The sequence below is a fragment of the Falco biarmicus genome, chromosome 1 (assembly GCF_023638135.1).
Source record: "Falco biarmicus isolate bFalBia1 chromosome 1, bFalBia1.pri, whole genome shotgun sequence".
Lineage (NCBI taxonomy): Eukaryota > Metazoa > Chordata > Aves > Falconiformes > Falconidae > Falco > Falco biarmicus.
In genome coordinates, this window is record NC_079288.1 from 10,239,850 (window position 1) to 10,258,517 (window position 18,668).

At 40.6% G+C, this 18,668-nt stretch overlaps 1 protein-coding gene across 2 annotated transcripts in view; it reads right to left on the reverse strand.

Moving 5' to 3' along the window:
* MYH10 (myosin heavy chain 10) overlaps positions 1 to 18,668 on the reverse strand; it is a 100,411-nt gene that overhangs the window by 65,322 nt on the left and 16,421 nt on the right. For both annotated transcript variants that reach the window (XM_056343506.1, XM_056343587.1), the window contains exon 3: positions 18,455 to 18,611. In XM_056343506.1, coding sequence (XP_056199481.1) covers positions 18,455 to 18,611 — 157 coding nt within the window. The remainder of the gene's footprint in view (positions 1 to 18,454; positions 18,612 to 18,668) is intronic.

The following is an 18,668-nucleotide window of genomic DNA, read 5'->3' on the forward strand; positions in this document are numbered from 1 at the left end:
CTTTTGCCAGACTTGTTATCTGGGGCAGGGAAGAAGCACTAAACTTCTCATCTTTGGACATCCCTCTCAACAATATTTTCAAAAAAACTGTGTGATTCTGTGTGACCCACCTTCAACCTGAAGGGCAGCAGGCAAGATTTATTTTTTTTTTTAACGACAGAGAACATACCTAAGTCTTAAAAATAATCTGCCATCCTTTGCAAAAGTTTTAATAGCATTTACTTATTAAAGCCACAGAGTTTTGAAATGGTTGTTCATAGAAACCTAAAAATATTTGGAAAACACTTAAGTTTACATATGCCTACATATGTCTTGTGATTCTGAAGTATAGACCAAACCCATCTCTCTCTAGCAAAGTCTTCATGAGATAACATTACCCTAACATCAGACAAACAGATTTGTAGGAATACATAGACTAGACCAATTCAACAAACCCCCTTGGGGTTTACAAGCAAATTGCAGCAGTAAAGAGCAGAGCAAGTTCACAAACAGTCCTCATCCCCAACCTTTAGAGCAACTGAAACAGGAAATACAAATAAATTACTCTGGTGAATAACACTAGAAAATTAGATGTTAGTTGTCTCTTACTCCATGCAAAGAGTGAGAAAGTGCATTGGTCTGGCATGTTTGATACTCTGGACAAAGTCACAATGGGTATGTTACATTTTGAGCACGTAAGCAGACAACTTAGTGGTGAAAAAAACCATGCACCTATAAGACAACTTAGATAAAATTACTTTTACTATCAGCATAAATATATTTTGACTTACTCCCATATAACTCAATGTGGTTTCATTATAAAGCCAAGTCAAACGAACAGCTTCCAGTCTTAGGGGAACATACATCACATTTCTGCCAGACCAACAACAGAGTTTCTGTCCTCTGACCAGACAAGCCCAGAGACTGCTCGCAGGTTAAAGCAACTCAGCTCACTAACCAAAGATACTCAGTCAGTTTAACTCAATCAGATGAATATTAGCCTGAGGATGAGTGTGTTCTAAGAGAGGATGAAATAAGAGGACCAAACTCTTAATTCAAGCTATGTCGTAAGACCAACCCTTTGGTTTTAAAACCAACACAAAAGTCCCATTGGAATCTATCACTTCAGTTACCAGCTTAGATTTAAATATATCCCAAGGTCTTCAAAATACACTGAAGCCCCTAACATTCAGGTTGCATAGAAGGGTTAATACAATACTCGTAATCTGAAAAAACAAAGTTCCAAAATTATACAGAGGCTATGAATAAAAACAAAACTTTGATTTTCTCCTTATGAAGTAAGCTTTCTGTAGACCAGTATGTCCTTTTGAATGGAAGAATTTAGAAGCACAAGGCAATATGACCTGACATTAGCCTTAGGCTGAAGCTCCCCCACTGCTGTAATTCAGATTCAGCTGCCATTGATGTCTCTGCTTCCTCTGCCCAGCCTCACCACCCCATTCCCCACTTTGAACCGGCAGCCAACTGCACAGATGCACTGCACAGATGCACACGATGCTAGTTCAAGTAGCTGATGGAACTAACAAATTTTAATTTTCAACCAGATCAGCTCCCTGATCCAGTTTATAACACAGCCATATATAAACACTGGAATATGAGAGATCCATCCCCAGCGTACATTCACACCGCCTGCCTTGAGCCAGCACTGGTAGTCACCTACACCTACAGCGAACCAACTGGCAAGTCATACTAGCAGAAAATTAATCCTATCAAAACATATATCAAAATGTGGCTAATCGTTAAGATTAGCTTACGCTGTGCCAAGCCGTATTTTTAGCTTGATATGTCAACAGTCTGATACTATAGAAGTATCAGACATTGAAGTGTTTCTTTCACTCCTGCTCCTCTCCTTTCACTTCCACCCAAAGGAGGATGCTGGCACCCCAAGGCAAAACTCAGCTGCTGAGTTTAACACCTACCGCCGCAGAGCTGAAAGACATCTTACTGATGCAAGAAGCAGCAGCCACATTAGGGAAACCCAGTCATACAACACTGAACAGTACAAACACTTTGAAGAGAGGCCAAGGAGTATTACCAGAATGCAAGAAGGACAAGAAGAATTACAGCTCTGAAAGCCATTTTTTTCTATGCTTTCTTAAACCTCCTTTGCTCTCGGCTCCCCAGAGGAATATGCTCTCAGGACAGCAATTGGCAGCTCCTCAAACAAACTTGTTACTTGCTTTATTGTTTGAAAATCCAGTAAGAATAGATCCTGATGTTTACATTACTACGTATACATAATAAAAAGCATGAAGTCTGCCTGTCAGAACACAAAACATTTTACTCCACATCCCTTCTCCCACCAAACTATGGAAGGATTTTTCTCCCCTAACTAACAGACTACACCTAACAAAACCCCTGTTAACTCTGGAGAAGGTTCCAGATGTACCTTAAACATACTTGTTGGGTATTTGGTTCAGACAGGATGTTCCGAAAAGTCATAGCTCAAAGCTATAGAGTCTGTCTACAAAAGAATTACTGTATTTTAACAAAGCAGCTTTTCTTAAAATCATGACTTAATTCTGTTTTGTTCATATTACAGTCATTCATAAAATGATATGAGATAATCAAGCAGAAGAGAAAGAATCTGTCTTTAAGTTTCCTACCAAAGCTCAAAGGCAGTAGCATTGCAAACACAGAAATTTTATCAAAGAACAGAGTTTACAAGTAAACTGACGCCCACCCTCTACAACTGTCTTCGCTCTAATTGCCTTTTACTATATTGATATTTTCAGTATTGCAAATGCCCAGATCTGCCTTTATCCCTCACAATTTTGACTCTGAATGAACGGAGGAAGCCATTTGGAGCTATCCCACACAGTGAGCTGCCCAACTAGGAAGCCATTTTTTGAGCTTAACACAAATACACACATCTATGGAAACAATTCCACAGATGTATTACTGCTTTCAGATTCAACATAGCTCCGATTACTTTGGCAGCAACTACAATTCTTCTCAAACACAGTAACTTCCATACAGACATGAAATGTCTCGCAGTCCTGCCACCATTCCTATAAGCATCTTCCCTTTTGCATCCAGCTTTTATTTAGATATGAATATGAAATGTGTGCCAAGATAAAAAAGTTAATTCTAGAAAAGCAGTGAAAATGGATGTATGTGAGTGTTTTGGACTTCTAGAGGGTCAGCTCTGGCCTGTTTAAGAGCTTTGTTGACAGAGTCCCTTGGGAGATAGTTCTGAAGGGCCAAGGCGTCCAGGAAGGCTGGACATTCTTCAAGAAGGAAGTCTTACAGGTGCAGAAGCAAGCCGTCCCCACGTGACAAAAGATGAGTTGGCAGGGGAGAAGACTAGCCTGGCTGAAGACAGCTTTGGCTGGAACTCAGGGAAAAAAAGGAGACTTTGCCACCTTTGGAAGAAAGGGCCAGCAACTCCAGAGGACTATAAGTCATAAGGTTATGCAGGGCAAAGATCAGAGAGGCAAAAGCCCAGCTAGAACTCAGGCTGTCCACCACTATAAAAGATAGCAAAATATGTTTTTACAAATAATTTAGAAACAAAAGAAGGGCCAAGGAGAATCTGCATCCTTTACTAGATGCAGTGGGGAACATTGCCACAAGGATGAGGAAAAGGATGAGGTACTTAATGCTTTCTTTGCCTCAGCCTTTAATAGCAAGACCAGCTTCCCTCTGGGTACTCAGCCCCCTGAGCTGAATGACAGGGATGAGGAGGACCCACAGTCCAGGAGAAAACTGCTAGTGACCTGCTGCTCCACTTAGATCTACACAGATCTCTGGGGCCAGAGAGGATCCTCTCCAGGGTACTGAGGGAACTGACAGAGGAGCTTGCCAAGCTACTCTCCATCATTTAACAACAGTCCTAGGAAACTCGAGAGGTCCCAGTTGACTGGAGGCTAGCCATGTAACACCCATCTACAGGAAGGAGGATCCTAGGAGCTACAGGCCCATCAGCCTGACCTCGGTGCTGGGGAAGGTTGTGGAGCAGATCACCCTGACCACCATCACACCACATGTGCAGGGCAACCGGGGGATCAGGCCCAGTCAGTATGGGTTGGTGAAAGGCAGGTCCTGCCTGAGGAACCTGATCTTCTATGACAAGGTGACCCACCCTAGTGGATGAGGTAAAGGCTGTGGGTGGTGTCCACCTGGACCTTAGCAAAACCTTTGATACCATCTCCCACAGCATCTCTTGGAGACACCAGCTGCCCATGGCTGGGACGGGTGTGCTCTGCTCTGGGTTAAAAGCCAGTCACAAGTGGTATTCCCCAGGGCTCAGTACTGAGGCCAGTTCTGTTTAATATCTTTATCAATGATCTGGACAAGGGGATCGAGTGCACCCTCAGCCAGATTACACCAAGATGAGAGTTAATGTCAATCTGCTGGAGGGCCAGAAGGCTCTGCAAAGGGGTCTGGGCAGCCTGGACCAATGAGCCAAGGCCAAGTGCATGAAGTTCAACACAGCTCTGTGTGGGGTCCTGCCCATGGGTCACAGCAGCCCCAGCAGCACTGCAGGCTGGGGCAGGGGGCTGGGAAGCTGCCCGGAGGGAAAGGGCCTGGGAGGGCTGGCTGACAGCCGGCTGGGCATGAGCCCCCAGTGAGCCCAGGTGGCCAACAGCATCCTGGCTTGTGTCTGAGACAGCATGGCCAGCAGGACCAGGGCAGTGACCATCCCCCTGTGCTCAGCACTGGTGCCGCTGCACCTTGAACCCCGGGTTCAGCTCTGGGCCCCTCGCTCCAAGAGGGACGCAGAGGGGCTGGAGCGTGTCCAGGGACGGGCAGGGGGCTGGGGCACAAGTCTGATGGGGGGCAGCTCAGGACACTGGGAGTGTTTAGCCTCGAGAAAAGGTGGCTCGGGGGGAACCTTATTGTTCTCTAGAGCTGCCTGAAAGGGTCAGTCTCTTCTCCCAGGTTTCAAGTGACAGGACAAGAGGAAACTGCCTCAAGTTCTGTCAAGGGAGGTTTAGACTGGATATGAGGAAAACTCATATGAGGGGTGTCAGGCATTAAAACAGGCTGCCCAGGAAGGTGGTGGAATCCCTATCCCTGGAGGTGTTTAAAAATAGCATAGATGTGGTGCTTAGGGATATGATTTAGTGGTGAACTTGACCGTCCTTGGTTAACAGTTGGACTTTATACTCTCAAAAGGTCTTCTCCAACCTAAATGAATCTATGATTAACCTCCTTTCCCCACTCAGGTTGAAGAAAAAGCTATGGGCTACTACATATCCAGCTATCAACCAGCAGAAAATTATGGAGAGGAAAATGGTTCTTATTTGCAGGTACATCAAGGGTTGTCCTCCCCAAAGCCCAAGACTCTCACAGATCATGCAGTTTGACAAAGCCTTTCCTTTTATTTCTCCAGAGCCTGAAATACCTATCCAACAGTGATAAAATGCCAGCCCCGTTGCTGTAGCAGACACAACCAAAGAAGTTACAGCTTTTGTTGGGGTGGAGGAGACAACTTTGGTATTTATCAAATGGGAGAAATCATTGTCTTTCTAAAAAGAGGGAGTGATGTAGGGGGAATGGAGGGTTCCTGTTTATTTTTAGGCCATATTTAATACTCAGGTGCCATAGACCACAAACCAAGAAAAGCTTGGTTCCATGATCAATACCTTTGTTTGTTGTGGATATCAGGCTTGGAAGATCTGTTGTATATTTGCCCTTTACTGTAGGTGAACAGGCTCAAATATCAATCTATTCAAGGACATTTAAAAACTGAATTCCTGACAACTTTTGTGAAAATAGGTCACTGCCTGGAAGAAAGAGACCTTCCCATCAGCACAGATTTTGCTGCTGCCAGAGGATTCACAGGGCTGGGTCATAAATGCTACATAGCATTATAAAGCATGCAGGTGGTCTAACAATCTGCCCTTCTTCAATTCCAAACTCTAAATAATTTTTTCCCTTCCCCCCCCCCCCCCCCTTTTTTTTTTCAACTAAGTCCTACTGGACTGATAAGCACAGAAAAGATCTGGTTACAGAGATGAAGCATGCCTTTATATTTTGTGTTTGTCTTTAAAATGTTGCCTAGTTACTCCATAAACTATCATCAAACACTTAACACTATGAAGTAACTTGCAACAAACATCTCTAACAAGCATAACAGAAAGACTGACAGGCACAAGTTTGTTTGCCGAGTACCTGCCTTACTGCAGGCCAGATGTACCCTGACACACTTATGCTCACCATGAGATTTCTGCAACAGCACACTTTATCCTACATTTCACCTCTACCTTTAGTTGTGCAATAATATTTGCTATGTACAGCTCAGTCATTCACTCTTCAGCATACGTTCCGCACTTCACAAAGAGACAAGGGCAGTCTACAGGAATGCAGTCAGTATTTTGCCAACAGTAACCCATTAAATATCCAAGTGAACTTTCCAGAAAGCATGTAATTTGCTAACAATATAAAGCTGGCATTTCAAGTTACAATACCTAAATTTAATCAAGCCAGTACTGACTATTTAAGGAAGCTGAATCTACACAGGCCCAAAGCATCTGATGTGATACATCCACCAGTGCCAAAGGAGCTGGACAGTTATCATCATCAGATGATGGACACATCATGGGCATCTTCAAGAAAACCAAGTAGGATCATTGCATTATCTTTCTAGAAGGTGGAAGGAACCTCTGGAGGTCAGAAATCATCAAGGACACCTTAGGGGAAAGCCATCTCTTCCAATGTACCTTGAATTATCTTTTTCTTCTTGCCTTATCATCAGCTTATTCATCTGTTGGTCAGTTTTTACATCAGTCTTAGTTCTTTGAAATTGTCAAGCAATGAACTTGCAGAAATTCTCATTCTTTGTTCTAAAATGTGTAATGCCAGTTTATACTAGTAGTAAGATCAAATTCAGGTACATTCCACTCCTCATGGCTATTCAGTGGTTTTAAGATTTCGAATAATAATATTTATCAGTTTTTCTTCATCAGTGCTCAGACCATTTTCCACAAAACACCGAAAGCCCCCAGTGCTAGCTCAAACACCAATTCATGAAGAACTACATCAGAACTCTCCCTCCAGCCCTATGCCATCCACTTCAAAGACAAATACAACAGTGCTGTTTTAAATCAATTCCCAACTCCCTACTTTGGTTACCTCGTATTTCCCCATATAGCCTGACACAAGACGCAGCCAGCCAGTGCCTACTACATTTCCTCTACCTAAGAAAGCTGTCAGGTTGAACTGCCATCAACCACTTTTGCCTGACGAGTATCTCACTTTTGCCTCTCCCACATACTTCATTTAATTGCTCCAAGACACCTCCAAGTCTTCAGTGAAGAGCTGAGAAAGCACCTTCGCTGTGAGGCAGGGACACTGATGTAGACACTCTATAGGTGTTCCTGCTATTTGTGAAGTTAAAAAGAACAAAAGCTTTTTTAAAAAATAAAATGTGGTTCTATCCCTTACTCTAAAAGATGTGAGATTTGAGATAAAACACAACAGCCATACTTAGTTTTCCCTGCTGACTGACTGCTAAGTACATTAAAAGTTAATAATTATCAAATGAAGCATAGCAGAGGTCAGTCAAATCCCAGTCATGGTTTACCCTGCAACTTGTTTACGGTGAACCATAGCACTGAATACAAGTATTTCTTGCATGTCTACAGCAGACTTCATGACCACACTCATTATTCACTCCCTTACCCCAAATAGCTCAAGCTGCTACACAAGCGCTCCAGCACAGACATAGTGAATGTGGCTAACCTAACACAGCATCATCAAACCCTGGAAGAACAAGCCAAGCTATGAATTGAGGCTATTTTAGAAGTCACGAGTTCGGTATTTGCAACATTAGCTTGAAATTATCGAAATTCCTAAAGAAAAAATCGTGACATTTGTTTTCACAGTTGCTAGCCAGGGCTGAATCAGCATAAAAGGAGAAAACAAATAGCTGTTAGACTACATCCTGCCCACTTAATGAAACTGTGGGTAGCTTCTCCATTACATACCAGATAGAAATTGAATTTTTTTTAGGCCTCATTAAGTTTGAAGACACTCAAACATGGCTTATGTTTTCACTGGCAGTCTTTCACTGCCTTTGTTAACTACCATTAAGAGAAGCTTTAGTATGTGTAACTTAGCAATTACAACAGAGCTGCTACATTTGTGACCAGAAGTTAATAGGTAACACACTCCTTCACTAAAAAAATTCATTCAAACAGGTATGGATTTATAACACTTGCAACCACCCCAATCTATTATGCAATATGAAATTTATTTAGCTTTTTGAAACAGGTGACTGGTGTAGTTTAGGAGATAAGCAGAGAATACAAGTCAGCCTTCAGTTTTGAAGAGGACCAGAGAAAATTGCACAGTCCCAAGGGCTGATCCACGCTGTGAGCGATGGCTGAGAGGTACAGACAAGCAGTATGTGGAGACTGAAACAACTTCGATTGTGAGAGTGCTCCTGATGCACCACACCATCAAGCCAGTGGGGCCAGCTATAACTTACATGACTGATTTACCGTCAAAGCCAACAACTGGTTCTCACACAAGTGTTTAATGCAACTTAGCTGAAGGGCAGTAACAATCCATAAAGCAGCAGCTTCTTAAACTGCTCCAGCTAGAGCTGCAAGGACTTGCTCACTTATACTTAATGTTCTTCAAATGACACAGATGAGCAGTTCTCATCCTTCCTGATTTGTGGCTTCCAAAGAGTTTTCCCAGTAGAAATGACCAGCTCCTAAATCTTCTAAACAGGCCATCCCTAGGCTTACTTTTCAGTTTTTATTTGAATGCTACTTAGAAGTAACTTAAGTTCAGTGGTAGCTGACAAGCCACAGGCTGGAAAAGGTTTATTTAAACTGTAGAGTATTCAGCATAGCAGTGGTTTACTATTCTCCATCACCCTGGTTAAGTTACTCTGTTTCCCATGTAATACAAATTTTACCTAGACAAAGATTATATTGTCAACTGAAACAATGACTCAAGGAGGTCCTTTAACTATAGTATCTGCCATTTAAGCTCACTAATTTCACTTTCTTTCCGAAACAAATAAGCAAGCACAAACCACTTCACAAAACTGGCCATGAATTAACTTTTGCTCAAGTGGGCTCTTCCTAAGCTGCTTGATCATGCCTGAGCTTCACAAGTCTGGAAAGATAGTATCCTAACAGTACCACAGCTAGGCTTTCTGACTTCACCATGGTCAGTGGTTTGGCTTTTTGTTCCCTTGCACACAGGACAGTAGATCACCTAGCATATCACTCTACCCCCAGTAAGGTCAGCCACACCAGCCACACCAGCCACACCAAGGATTTTAACACACTGCTAGCAATAGCTAGGCTAAAGGGTTGTAAGCATTTTTCCTGATAGATATTTCCCAAGACCTGTAACAAGCCTTTTGATGAGTATGTTTATCTGAAAACATTTTAAGTCTCAGATTTGTTGTATAGGCTTCTTACACCTCTGTTCATCAGTGGTGGATTCATTCCTTTTTTCTAATCACTGAACAGTGCAAGTTCTAAAACACTTCCCTAAAAGAACATGCAAAAGCCACTGCTACATAAGACGTTTCAGGAGACAAAAAGCTCATGAGCTTCCACCACTTTACATGCCAAACTGAGGCTACCTTGTGAGTGTGGAAAGGTACAGCACAACCAGCTTTGTACCCTGGGCAGCATTCAAGGTAAACATTTGTCTACAATTAAGATTTGGGGTGGGGAGTACAGATCTCTCAAGTGAGAGAGTTCAAACTGTAAAATCCTTTCCTCAAAGGACACAAGTCAATGCTACTTTCCTATATTTTAAACACAGATTTCCCTTAGGTTTGATTCCAAATAGTTTTTCAAGTTGTTCAACAGTTCAGAGGACAAATACCACACTTTCCCTACCCTCTCATGTCTAAATCGCCACTAAGTTCTGAATAAACCATTTCAGCACAACAATTCGAAGTTGCACAATATAAATTTGACCTTCAGCTTTTAAAAAAAAAAAAAAGAAAAAAATCACATGTATATCCAGATCTCCTTTCCTTTGGAGGAAAGATGTTGACCTTCATTTCTTTAAGGTCAAGAAAGCTTTTCTTCACATGCACTTGTACACACAAAAAAAGCATTTTCTTCCCCCATTACCATTTTTCCAAACACGAGCATCATACATTACTTAAACTATTTATCGGGGGGGAGGGGGGGGGGGGGGGGGGGGCGGATCACTAGAACCCTCTTCGATTTATCCCTTGAGCATATAGGCCCAACACAAACATTTGTTCCTGGAAGGACAAAGCACTAACATTCATCTGACAGTTTCATTTTATCTGCTGATAATTAAAGTAAACCTTCCCTATCAGAAATGGTCATGAACAATCACTCCTTACAAAGTGACTTAGATTGGTGAGGTTTTCTGCGTAGCTTAAATACTGTTTCCACCTAGAAATCTAGCAGATATTACGCTAAGGGGAGAAGCAGTAACATCCCCCTATGGAGAACGGGAGGGGAACCAGAACATCTCTCCGCCAACTACAACTTTTATCCACCCATTTTCAGCCCCTAATACACCCTTTATCCCACCCTTAGCCTTCAATAAGATGTGAAAAACAAGGATAGAAGAAAGAGGATTATAATCATTGTAGGAAATTTTGACCCAGTAACTACTGTGAATTCATTCCTGTACTAAAGACAATGTTTCCCTGTGGTTTTGTGGAGGAAAACAATTTAACCACATCTTTTAAATTTATTTCATTTGAGATGCTGAATGTCACCATGAACAAATACTGCTTTAAGAAGAGAAACAGTGACATTTTACCAGTTGCCTCTTCTTGGCCAGTTTCACAGTTCAGTGTAGTAAGAAATATTACTTAAGGAAAGCACCCAAGTACAGACTCATTAAGTTCCATGCAGTCATAATAAACTAACAGCTGTACCACAGTTTCCAATAGTCTCATCAGCCTCTTAAAAGCCAGCTGCAGCAGATTCCTGCACTCCTACCACTCCCATACACTGCCCAGAGAGGCACCCACTAAACCATCACACCCCACAACCCCCCCAGCGTTATGAAGAAAACAGATGATTACCATTTAACCCAAGTGCACTTTTATATGCAGATTACAAAGTAAATTTATGATATATCAAGACAGACCACATACAATCGTAATCAGGATCACACTCCAACAGCAGATAACACACGGACCAAAATTAGCAGGCAAGAATGATTCCCTGCAACACCTTCCCAGTAGCCCAGCAAATTCTCCTGCAATTTCCTGATCCATTATCCTCAGACTTCAGGTTCACTTATTCTCAATGGCTTTTTGGACAAGCACAGGCTTTGAGCACACACTACATCCTAAGGCCCAGACTACCACAGTTTATGTGGTAGTCTTTTTGTTGTTTTTAAACATGTCACTTTCAGATTTCAAGTAATGACCCTTTGTTCTTGCATAGGAAGAGATGGGGTGGGGAAAGGACCACTATTCCCTCTCCCTGTGCCACTTCAGATATAGACTTCTGTTACATCTGACCTGAATTATCATTTCCATGCTGAACACCGTTTTGTTAATTTCAGTTGTTTTTTTGAATGTCTTCCTGTCATATTTCCTCTTCACCCAAAGTAGTTCAGCACCCCAGAGGACATTGACTGACAAAAACCAGTTATTGTGCAAAACATGCAACACCTAGGAGTGCTGTTAGAGTGCAGTGTGCTGTCAAGATTAGACTACTTTTAAGTTTTTGTTGCACAAGCATTAATGTCTTGATGTATGTCATCTGAAGGCCAAAGCCAAGCCGAAGTGAATTATCTATTTCACAACTACCTAGAAACAAATGGAGTTTAATTTAAACTAAAGCTTCAGAGTAGAAGCAGGTGCTGGCTGAGTAATATGCACAAAATGATTCATCTCATGAATTATTTCATTAGTTGGATGCACTTAGCCTTGAATTCCTGTCTGTAGGCTAGCACAGTCACAATTCAATTATGAGGCCAGCTTGCATAGCAAGTCTTAACATTAATATTATCATCAGCTGGTTAGAGTATCAACCAAAAAGACCATGGAACTGGCTAATCTGCTGCAACATTCCACTTCAGCAGTCAGGAGAAAACAGCCAAGGCACCAAAGAAACTACAATTTTTTTATGTAACAATTATCACTCCTGTCTCATTTTTAAATCTAAGAAAGTTACTTCTTGAAGTTACACAAAAAAAAAAAGTCAGTCAACCACTTCAAGCAATGCTTCTAAGCAACTGAGTTAAGAAAAGAGTTGTTTACTGTAAATATCATCATGCTTAATTAAGTTTGTAGCCTTGAGGTTGAACACCAATGAAAATGAGGGATCCAAACACATTTTGACAACCAGAAGGACAAAGGTTAGGAACTGTTGTCACAAGCACTAAAGCACTAAAACTTTTTCAACAATAACGAAAAAGTTAGAGACATGATAGTATACTATAATCTAGTTCTATAAACTAAATTCAATCAAGTTTGTTCAATAAGCAATTGCTACTGATTTCATTCTGAAACAATATAGCAAGGCACATTAAACTATGAAAATAACTTCACAGGCACTGAAGCACACAGATTTAATATCAAGAGAAAGAACAGACGACCAAGGAGAAGGAGATTAAATACTGCACAATGGGTTTAGCTGACAGAAACATTTCTCATTTTACTTCAAATTCAAAAATAATGAGGTGGAAGACTTTCTGCGTGATGGATTCCAGTTTTTTCTACTTAATTTCTTGCTTCAAGAATCTCCCTCCACTCAGCCATTAAGACCACTGTATATTACATTCCTACTTGATTCAAACCAGTGTTGATACTTAGGTGACAATAACATGAGTATATTCCACACCAGCCTGACTGGCCAAAATGAAAACACAAATCACAGTATAACAATAAAGAGACCTATAAATCCTTCACATTACATTTACCAATCAACTAGTTCTGCTTACATTGCCATTCTGCACTTTGTACCTGTTTAAAGAGCTTTGGGGAATCTTTTGGTATGTCAAGATAGAACGAAAATATCAAGAATATTAATGGCACATGTAACAGGTTCTATACACTCCTCACACAACAGAGAATGCTAGTTAATATCAGTTCTTTTATATTAAGATCTATATTAAGATCACTGCCAGGCTTTTTAGTCTCAAAAGTAATCTTTTCCTCTGCCATCTGAAGATTTAATAGACCTTTAAAGAAAAGAGTTGTCACATTTTAGTTTTAATTCTTTTCTTCCCTTTTTTTTTTGAGGGGGGGAGTACTCCCCAAAGGGAGGACTTAAACCAAGATTAAATAAAAATATAGATAAATGCAATATTTTTAAGAGAGAAATACTGCATCTGTAGACAGTACTGGCTTCTCCAACACCAAGCGTTCACTTCACGTATTACGCTGTTTCCGATAAACCTTCTCTGCAACAGGATTAAAGGCAGTCCTAAAATATCAGCGCTAATTTTGTGCTCATCAACATGTCCTCAGGGAAACAGGATAAAAAGGAGAGACTAAGCATAATTATACAAGAGTAATATTAGTAAGCAAGCTGGTCTTTGGCAACAAAGAGCCAACAAGTTTTCCTTCATATTTCTTCCAAAGCACTTTTAAGAGTCAATGAATAAAGAGGTGTAACAAAACAATGCCATACTTCCTGTAGAAATACAGTGGAGAGTAGGAATGGAGGAAGGAGAAGAGAAAGCCAAGCATGATAAAAGCACGAGACAAAAATGTATGTCAGTGCTGCCTTCTCACAAGTCTCCCTTGCTAGTAAAATAAAGATAGTCATAGATGGACTATCAGACTCACAGAATTAGTTTGCTTAAAGAAAATCCTAGTCCCTGTCAAAACGTTTTCTTCTTACTGCCTATAACTTCTAGCAGCATAGAACACTAGCAAGTCTTGCAAATTGTATTACCAAACAGAATTAAGGTCAATGTTGTCACAGGGATTAGGATACCGATTCCCTATGATCATGTCAACTGTCCAGCAGTCGTGAAAAGCTCAGTCTAGTATTCTTTTCTGAAGCACAGCACCTCCAACCCTATGCATTTCTGCATCTGATTTCTGTCTAGGGCTAAACAATTTCAATATGCCTAGAAGCCCCTGGCTTACGTGTACTTACTGCTTCAACATAACATTAAAAAAATGAAAACACAGGAGAAATCCACTAAGTAACCTGTGAAGCAACACCCTACTACCACACTACTTTGAAAAACAATTACGGGGGAGGGGGGCGAAATCCAGTACATAAAGCTGAATTGCATGCTACTATCTTCTGAGGTCAAGGCACTAGGTAATGAGTCTTTTCCTGAAGAGAAATCCTGATTGTGATAACCAGAACGCACCCAAAGTCTTGCTTGTTTTTAATAAGCCTGCACTCACAGTCTTTACTACAAGTCTTGCAGAAAAGGCAAGATTTACAAGATCAAGCAGTCAGTGAGGTTTGCTTTTTCGTTGCAAAACTTGCCTCAAATCCCTAGCGTAGCACAGCTGCACCACCACTCAGCCATTAAAAACTCCTCTGCACCGCCCTCTTCCTTGTGAGAGCTTACCCCAGTTCAGTACGTCTCTCTGGGGAATACTATTCCCTCTCCAAAACAGAACTGGGCTTCTTTAACATACACTCTGGTTTAGAGCTCTTCCCCCCCGCCCCCCCAGCCCTTTGTCCTCCATGTTTAACAAGCACTGAAACAGACTTTCAGCACATTCTCCTCCCCACTAAAGGGCACAAGGAGAGCTGACCTGTGAAGAGAGGGCTGAAGGTCCTCCAAAACAGGAAATTCTTCAAGGGGACAACAATAGAGCAGCAGTTTGATGACTGGAAGTTAGCAACGCTTCTATACAACCTTTCCTTAACAGTGCACTATGAAGTGCAGTGCTCTGTTTGTATCACCAGTTTAACAAAATGGAGTATTTCTAGCAACATTTAAAACTAGGAACACCTATTGAGATGCACACACGTCAGTTGTTTCTGCCAACCAAGAAGCCTTTTGCTCCCATAATCTAAACCAGAAATAAGTATTTTGTTGTTTAAGCTCAATTATTAAACATACAAAACTTTGGATTAGTAGAAACCTAAAGTTATTCTCTAATCATCCATGCTCTGAATTAAAGGCATAAAAGCATTAAGATACTGAGCAACAGTTTACTCACTGTGCCCAATTACCAGCACAAAAAAAAAAAAAATTGTGTTGTATGAAATCAGGCTGCTCAGAGCCACAGCTCAGGTCCAGGTATCCTGTTAATCAGTGTAACACATCTCACAAAGACCTAGAAAATTAGTCATTTGTGATTAACTACAAGGAAAGTAAACATGATTATACTGGAAAAAATACCACTGAACAGGCCAGGAAAAATACAGCCAACCATTTTCATTGTCCTAAACTAGTGGTCAAGATATTTCTACAAGGGTATGGTCATATGCAAAGGAATTGCATCTCTGGTTTGAATTTCAGGCTTGAATCCTAATAATTAAGGTTTATATGTCAAATACTGGAAACACAGAAGTCATTCATATCAAGAGAAACCTATTAATGCCCTATAATAGCAACAGCCCAACTTGCAAGAATACTGGAAAAGCTCTCTCCCCTGTCCCACACTCTCTACCATGCTATCTCTGTCTCCCAAAGCAATTACATGCACAAGCATGGATATGAACTGGAGAACAGTTTTACAGTTGTACCTATGTGTTAGTAACTTAGCAGCAAAAGCATTTTGGTCAAGGATTATGCTGCAAGTAAATGCTAGCAGAGGCCTCTGATGACTTAGTCTGAAGCACTGCAATTAATACAGCTAGTTCTTGGTTGGAGACCTATTTTTACTAGCTAGAAGTTTGATACACACTTTCTGTTTCCTTAAAGACAAAGTCTAGCAAAACATAAGGCATACTTAAAAAGATTAAGGGCATTTTGGGCATTACGTTGAATACTTGGTTGGCATGGGAAACCTAGCTCTCCCTACCAAATTCTAGGTACATTCAGTAGTTGACCTTGTTTTGCCACTGATGACCAGAAAAGTTGAATATTGTATTAATCTCCTACTCTTAAGTATTATTTGACATTCTAATGTCTAGAAAAACCTTAGTTGTAACTGCAGGTTTTACTTATATGAAGACCTGTTAGAAAATATATGAATTCAGTTCCCTGAAGTTCCTCTGTCTCTCTACATCAGGTCCCATCTAGAGGTGCTGTAAGCAAAGAGGGACCAGCACTGAGCAGGGTTAGGGTCAGACTTCTCCACTCACCCTACTTCAGACAAATGCTCACTAGTCATTATCATCATGACCAATTACTGTTTCACAAGACTACGTAAAACCAGGGTTGTTGCATAAAATCACCAATACAGATAGCAGTGTCTCATACTACATGCAAGCACATCTCCCTGTGAAGTCTGTACACCACTTTCCTCACAAAGGAAGTAACTTAACACCTGTGAACAGTTTAATGAGTCCATTATACATTCAGAAGCAGCACTGTTTCCCCCTTGCTCTGATCAAACCCCATCAGGAAGAGAAGTTTGCTCATTAAAATAATTGCCAAACACAAAACTGCTAATGCCTATTCTAGAGTTTTTACTTATCCTTGGCAATGCAATTGTGAAGGCAAGCCATCAATGGAAAAGTTTTCTGGCTGATTGCAATCACTTGCTAAAATGAACAGGGAGTAGCTCCATACAGGTGAGGGGCAGTAGAAACACAGAGTTAGTAAGGGTAACTAAGAAGTTATTCCCCAATGAATGGATCCTGTTGCATAGTTTTCACCTATTCTTATTCCAATCTATGCCTTCATTCTTTCAAATGGAGAGAATTCAGACTATCAAAATCAGAAAGAAAGCAAGCACAGGGACACACAAACAGAGATTTGATAAAAAATATAAACCTCCATATATCAGTATGGAAAGAAAACAAGACTAACCAAACATATGGCATCATGTGAAAGTTTTTTTTCGTTTCATCTTCCAAAAATAGTAACATCAGTGCATGGAGTAAGATCTCCAGAGATATGAATCAGTATTAGCACAGTATGTGAATAACTATATAGAGCACCTGAAGTGTGGTAACTACTGACATTGACTTACTTTATTAGAGGACATTTATCTCAAGAATTTTTCAAAAGTTCTTAAGACAATTTCAAAAGATATTATACTTTTAGAATGGGAAGCCCTTATCCACAAACCACTTGAGACTGCTATGAATAAACTCCTTAAAATAATCTTAAGGTTTGCCCTGTTCTTCCACATCCACTTATTAGGAGTCCTCTGGTCTGAGCTGTTAGAGGCTGCTGTTCTGGTCAAAAGGCCATAGTTGTTCTTCCATAGAAAAAAACCGACCCAAATATCCATTGAGAAGTGTGACAACTCTTGGTGGCCCCAGTTTGCTGCTCTTCCATTGCTTGCCCCTGCATCACCCTGCTCAGAGGTGATGGCATAGTTTCTGGGGTGAAAGAGCACTCAGCAATCCAGCAACCTGTACATAATTATCAAGCAGCGCTAAGGACAAAGGCACAACTGAAGAAAAAAAAAGACTTAGTGTGATTTATTTAAAGACAGGGAATGTCTTTTTAGAGAAAAAAAACCACAAAGGTTTACATTTAAGTGGTTGGTTGACCTGGTAGCAGAAACTGTTTTCTTGTTTGTGTGAATTTTAACCTACTTCCAGTACATCTATACCAGGTCTATAGCAGAAAACACCCTAAGTTTTTCAGACTTGCCTCTTCATTACACATACTTTTCTAGATACAACATGTTGGTGTTGCCATGTCAGTAAAACAGCCACCTAAATAGGAACCACTGTTGGGTGGCATGAGCTGTGTTTCCGACATACTATGTCAGAAATGCAATTTTACAACTTCAACAGCATGTGTTTAGACACATTTATATAATGCCAGTTTCACAATTTTCTTATTTGCCCAGCAGAGTCTTAAAGCCAAAATTCAAAAAATGTGTCCACCATAAACCTAGTCTCTATTCTACTATAGACATGACTACACAGTTTGGAGAAGAAAAAATCTTCAGGGTTAAGCATTACCCTGACCTTTTTTTGAACTCAAACATACTATTGTTCCATTGTCACTTCAGATTATTTGTCAGCTGCCAAAATGCCAACATTTTTATAGAATTAGAAACACAAGCCATTAACATACTTCAGCTTTCCCTTTTCAATCACACTTTTTCATTCTCACTTCATTCAAAGCCAGTGCACTAACACCTTTTGACATGAATCTTACCTCTTCTTAAGGAAAAAGTATTCCTACCATAACTTTCAGTGCCACCAGCTGGCACAGTACACTTCCTATTAGTGTTGGTTTGCTTCTATGCCTCAGGAAGTCAAAGAAATATGCCAACAGGGATCAACCTTCAAGTTATTTCTATTCTGAAAGTTCAGGGTTCTAGCTATGAAAGCTCTCCCTCCTCCCCTTTAAGTACTAGAAAAGATTCTGACTGTGTAAGAAATCACTGCATAGCGGGATAACAAAGCTCCTGAGTTTTAGGCACATTACAAAGAATTGTCAACTAACTGTTAAGTAACATTTAACTAATTCTTACCTTGTAGCATGCATCTATATGCAGATTCAGATATTGCATAAATGTGCGGTGGCATTTCATGGCGCTTCTTCCCTCTGTACATCTCAATAATGTTTTCTGAATAAATCGGGAGGTTCTTGTAAGGATTTATAACTACGCAGAACAACCCTGAATAAGTCTTAAAAAAAAATAGAGAAACATTTCTGTTAGTGAATAGTATTGAAACAGAGCCATA